This window comes from Spinacia oleracea, chromosome 1, assembly GCF_020520425.1.
Source record: "Spinacia oleracea cultivar Varoflay chromosome 1, BTI_SOV_V1, whole genome shotgun sequence".
NCBI lineage: Eukaryota > Viridiplantae > Streptophyta > Magnoliopsida > Caryophyllales > Amaranthaceae > Spinacia > Spinacia oleracea.
In genome coordinates this window covers 127912123-127918122 of record NC_079487.1, presented here as the reverse complement: position 1 = coordinate 127918122, position 6000 = coordinate 127912123, and the positions used below count along the sequence as shown (strand labels likewise).

Here is a 6000-nt window from a genome sequence, read left to right as displayed (position 1 = left end):
TCACATGACAATGCAGTATGCATTGGTGATTTTTGTGGACAGTGGAAAAGTAGGGGCGTTTTGGGTATAAGGAAAAAGTTTACTAAAGATGATAGAACTATAGAAGACCTCGGGTTGCAACGTATTCAAACATTTTTTACTTAATTCGTATTTTTAATTGAGGATAATAGAAGGTAAATTTGAATCCAAACTACGTAGGACTTCGTGTATATAGGATTAGTATTTAATGTGACATAGTCTGTATAATTTTTTTATATTTTTCTTAAAGGTAAGAAGAATAATACAATAGGAGCGTGGAGCCCCTCCGCACGAGGGATACTCTTAAGTAAACTGTATAATTACGAGTTACGAGTAACAAATTGTGGCTATTGATTAGTCGTGGGCCTCGAAGCCACGAAATATACATGGTGTGTGCTCAAACCAACCCAACAAGATAAAATTTAGAGTTTCCAAGATTTCCAACAAATAGTATGCAAGGTACATACAGGTAAATGTGTTACAAAGGCTGAGCAACGAACGGTGTATAGTGTATCTATGTTGAACAATTGATCAAGTGTAACAACATTAACCGGGTTGTTTGTACTGTTTACTTCTTTTTTACTGTAAGTACATTAAAATTTCCTCTTTTAATACACTTCATTAAGCAATATATACATAATGTATCTGTTAAAAATTTAATGTTATTCACATGTGAGTTGTCTTACTTTGAAAAAAGAGGAGAAAAGGCACAACTTATAAGCTAGCTTGAAGAGTAACTTCCACTATAAGCAATTGGTTTTAGTGTGAAATTTTCTTTAACTTATTAGTGGACCGAACTCTCCTCATTAAAGGACCTATATTAGATGTTTATACCCATATACTGACATGCAACCATATCAATATCGATCGACCATCGTAGATTTCAACACATACCAATTTCTTTTTGAGTTTTTTAACTCTGAACTACGGACAAAATAGAACCGATCCGCCTACGTTACATACCTTGCTTTGAGTACATAAAAAGAAAAAAAAATAAAAAATCTATGTGACATGTGAGACACTACGCAAAAAACCTTGACTGGTTAGTTTACATACCTGGATCCTGATATAGAAGTAGTCAACATGCATTTTCACATTTGCACAATTGCATTCCAAAGTCACTGGTGATAATATGGACCTGGCTCAGGCTCACGGATCGATTAACGGTAACTTTTGTGTAAGACCGCCTTACCGGAAAGACCACTTTGATTGCTTAACTAATTGGTTCCATTTCTTAACTAATTAGTTTTAGCGTTGAACTAATTAATTTCATTGTTTAACTATTTGATTTTAGTATTTAACTAATTAGTTCTAGTGCTTAACTAATTGATTTCATTCTTTAACTTATATGACACCAAGGTGGTCTTTTGTGTAAGACCGCCTTATATAAAAGTTTGTAACCGATTAAAGTACTGGTTGTGGTTTGTGGAGCTGACTAGAGTTCAAACTACTTTTTTAGTAAATTAATGGCGTGTCTCTTCTGTTAATGCTTGTGGGCCTAGTGGGCCTTTGGCCTTGTAGGCCGATTAACCCAATTTGCGGTGGGATTTTCTGTTTTGACAAGCTTGTATTTAATCCAAACCTTAGATTTGCTTCATTATTTTATTTTATGCAAAATAAGTTTAGATAAGTCTAAAGAAGATAAAGTAAGTTTACATGAGTTGAGATAAATTAAATAAGTGTATTACAAATAAAATAATTTTTTTTTTCACATATAATAAAATAAATTCAGATAAAATAAGTCAAATAAAACAAATATATTATCCGTGTATCAATTCCGAACTCCTACTATCTATACTAATATATTAAAAGGCATGATCGAACACCAGACCTCTTTGTTAAAAGTTACACTTCCTACCATCTTAGCCAACCACAACTTATGTTATAACTTTCTATATAAACTTATATATTCTTTTGACGTTAAATAATAAAGAAGGAAAAAAATGGAATAAATACTTAATTTATAAATGTACAGTTATTACTTTTCCAGCTTAAGCCTCAAAAACAAAAATAACAAAAAAATGGTGTAATAAATCAACCAATTATGAAGAAAAGTATCTAACTTTATTTTGATTTTCGAATGTGGGATTTCATATTTGGGAAGTTTGTTGATCGGCCACTAATCTTGTGTCACCACCGTAATTAATTTGATATCATTTGATGTCGACGACGACTCCATCTATATGTGCACATATTTACAAAATAAATAAACTCGAATAAAAGTAAGAAACAGTGGCAACGCCCGGGCCACACACTAGTTATAAATAAAGTGAAGTATTCCTCCTTTTTTCACATTCAAAGTTGATAAAGGAGATGAAATAAAATAAAATAATGGCCCCAAGGGGGTAAGTATTGTGACTATTAGCGTAGATTTTGGCTACTTTTTCCCGCTATTGAGTAGTGATGACCAACGACAATTAAATCAATTATGATGGTCCTAAGCTCCACGAATAAGTAGGAGGGCTTACATAAATAGTTGAGCTGTTTTAGACATTAGTTTAAAATTAATCAAGGCATATTTATGGTTAAGTATTGAGAATTAACCATCTACGGAGTATTACGTATATGCAACTATATCATTGGTTAAAATGATATGAGAATTGAAAATTATGGTTAAGGTATTCACATGATCGAAGCCTAACTACTTTGTATAATATGACTGACTCTAGGTTTTAACACGGAGTATTTGTTAATTTAAAACATTGGTACGTAATGGGTATATATGTGCACTATACGGCGCAAGTGGTACATGTATTATGCTCGAACACTCAACTTATGAAGTCAAGTGACTCAAGTGAGTATTAGTATGATTGAAGCCTTCTTACGTTGGACATAAAGTGACTCTTAGAATGCTAATGTTCGATTTATCCTAAAAATATGATGAAAAAGAAACGATTTAGTACACCTTTAATCAATTTTACTTTCTTTTTTATGTTGGATTTCGTCCGGAGATTCTTCAATTCACTCCTAGCTTCAAGTAAAGAATTTCACTATTACCAATACTGAATCATCAACGTACATTGATATATTTCTCACCCAAGGTGACAAAATGATTAGAGTTTGTACTTCGTATAAGACTTGTGTGCTCCCTTGTAGAGCCATATAGGGGTGTGGAAATATTGGTTCGGACCGAAAAAATGGACTGGACCGGACCGACCCAGAACGGATTGAAGACAATCGGTCCGGTCTTCGGGAATATCAATATCAATTTTCGGTTTTCGATCCCGTCCAAAATCCTTAATAAACTATTTAAAAATTTAATTCTCCCCTTTAATTGTTGTAAATATTACTACAATGTGATATATTGTATTTTAGCTTTCAAAAAAGGCCTTAAACAATTGATTTTTTTTATATATGTTTTCTTTTTTAACATAATTTTTAGAAAGAATAAAATGTAAATAGAAATAGGTCGGTCTACAACCGGTCCAAATCGGCCCTGTCCGGGTTTTGGACCGATTTTTCTTTCCGATCCGGGTCCGATCTTTGGATCTTAAATTATCAAAATTTCGGTATTCTGTCCGATCTGGCCGGGTCGATCCGATCCGATCCGGGTTTGGATCGATGAACAACTCTAGAGCCAAATAGATGCCAATTAATTACTACGTAATTAAATGACACTTTTCGCATAACACAATAGAGAAAAGAACACATGCTCATATTTTGTGATACCTAAAATTTAATTTATTACACAAACATTTGTCACTAATTTGCTACTCTATACGTAGTACTCCGTATATAATATCACAAATACTTTGTATTACATTAATGAGGCTGCCTCTAGTGATCATACTTCCAGTATGGCCAAATTTTAATCTTTCAAACTATATCAAACAACACTTGAAGGCTTTTCACACCTACCTAGTACATAATCTATCTCCTTATCAAAACTGCAAGTTTTCTGGGTGAAAAAGAAAGGAAAATAAAAGTTTGCAAATCCTAAGTAGCACACATGATGACAACGGACTAGATAAGTAGTGCTAGAAAAATATTTACAAGTTTGTTTAATTATGATTGTCACCCAAGTTCCAACTACATACATAATCAAAAACGGATGCATGCTTTAATTTATCATTAACGACCAACATCATTCGGTCTCACGTGTCCTCCACATGATACCAAAATACTAACTCGAACCCTTAGACTCAAACCCGACCTGACCCAATCAGCTATCCGGGTTAGACCGAATAGACGATCACGAAGCAGGGGAGCACGGCTCGCGGGTTGAAAACAAGAAGCTCGTCATCATCCATCTTACCCAAGCCCGCCGCGTTCCGTCCCACTAACGAGTCGAAACCCGGGTCCTCTTTATTAGCTACCATTGGATCGCATCCAACCCGACCTGCCACGACCCGACAAACAAGCATGGCTCGCTTCACGTTCATGAATGCAAACTCGGCCTCCACGTCATCAGGGATCGCCTCGTGAGCCCGCAAACTAGTGGCAAAAGTGGAAATCCCATCTAATTTGGGCGAGAACCCGGACCGAATAATCCCACATGCACTACAATACACCTGGTTACATAAAGCGGAATTACCATGTTGCCCCAGGTTACAAAGAAACGTTGTGCAGTGAAACCTCAGCAACTCATTACCGTCAACAATGCACCTCTCGTCTCGCCGCGTTGGCGTCCCTGCGCCACCATTAGCGCGTGAAACATCACGCGCCGCCTTAGACTTCACCGCCTCGCGGAAATCCTCGAATTTCGCGAGGATCTTCTGGGAGTTATGAATCTTCAAAATACGGTAAATTTTGGGAAGCTTGTTTTTGTCAGTCCATCCAGTATTAAATATGATCCAAACGATATTCTTACCGGAATCACCATCTCGGAGCTCCGAAACAGCATGCTTTACAGACTGATGCTGTTCTAGAATGTTCTGCTTCTGGAAGACCTCACCACAAGTAGGACAAGGGAATATATCATTCCGTAGGGGAAAGAAAGGGTTTTCGCATAATGAAGATTCGAACTCGGACCTTGACCCGGATCGACGCTTACGCGGGCGAGAACCGACCTCTTCCACTGAGTCTTGAATCATCGGAACATTAATAGAGTGTTGAGATGACCTCGGAGAAGAAAACGACGTCGTAGTTGTAGTATTGGTGGGAGTTGAAGGGCGTGTTTGGTTGGTAGTACGTTTAGAGGAGGTGAAAACTCGCTTAAGGAAACACCAAGAAGAGGTAAAAGCCTTTTTAGGGGAGGAAATGTTATTATTATTATTGGAGGATTTTCTTTTTTTGTTTGGTAAATAATTAAAATCCTTAATATTATTATTGTTTTTGTTGTTGTTGTTGTTGTTGTTGGAGGAGAAAAAGAAGCAACCAACATGAAGGAGAAGAAGGAGGAGAGAGAAAAAGAGTTTGTTGATGAAGCTGATTTTGGCCGCCATTGTTGTACGTGGGTGGTTTGGAAGTATGCTAATGGCTTGTATGGTTCAGTCCATTAATGGGTAAATGATATGAGAGAGAAAGAAAAAAGGGAGGGAAGAGGAAGAATAAAAGGGGGTTAGGTGGTAAGAAAGTTCTTGTAGTAGGGATCATCTAATGATGCTGTAGTTGGGTGATTTTATTTGGAGATTAATTAATTAAACGGGGGATTAATTCATTATTTAATTAACTAAGATTAAATTAGTTGTACTAATTTGCTTTTGGGGATTGAATCTAATCTTTTGTGGTGTAGTGTGATGATGGAATAGGGTTGAGAATGTGGGGGGAGAGGTATAAGGGGGGAGTGGCAGATATCATGTGATATTTGCAAGTGGTGAAAGAGGAACTATTCATTTCTATAAATAGAATTATATACTTCGTATAAAAAAATTAATGAAGAAGAATGTAGGTTTATGAAGGAATCCTATATAGCAACTAGATTCCTTTCTTTTTTTTAAATTAATTAAAGCAACTTGATTTCTAGGATGCTTATGGTTTCTTATGTACGTACTCATTTCGAGGGAAAATAAAATTAAAAAAGTTCAATAAAATAATTAGTTA

At 35.8% G+C, this 6000-nt stretch overlaps 1 protein-coding gene across 1 annotated transcript; it reads right to left on the bottom strand.

Annotated features, from left to right (window-relative positions):
• Window positions 1-3590: 3590 nt before the first annotated feature.
• On the bottom strand, window positions 3591-5713 carry LOC110803029 (uncharacterized). Its single transcript, XM_022008489.2, has one exon. The coding sequence runs from the start codon at window positions 5400-5402 to the stop codon at window positions 4194-4196; it is 1209 nt and encodes a 402-aa protein (XP_021864181.2). The 5' UTR covers window positions 5403-5713; the 3' UTR covers window positions 3591-4193.
• Window positions 5714-6000: the final 287 nt, after the last annotated feature.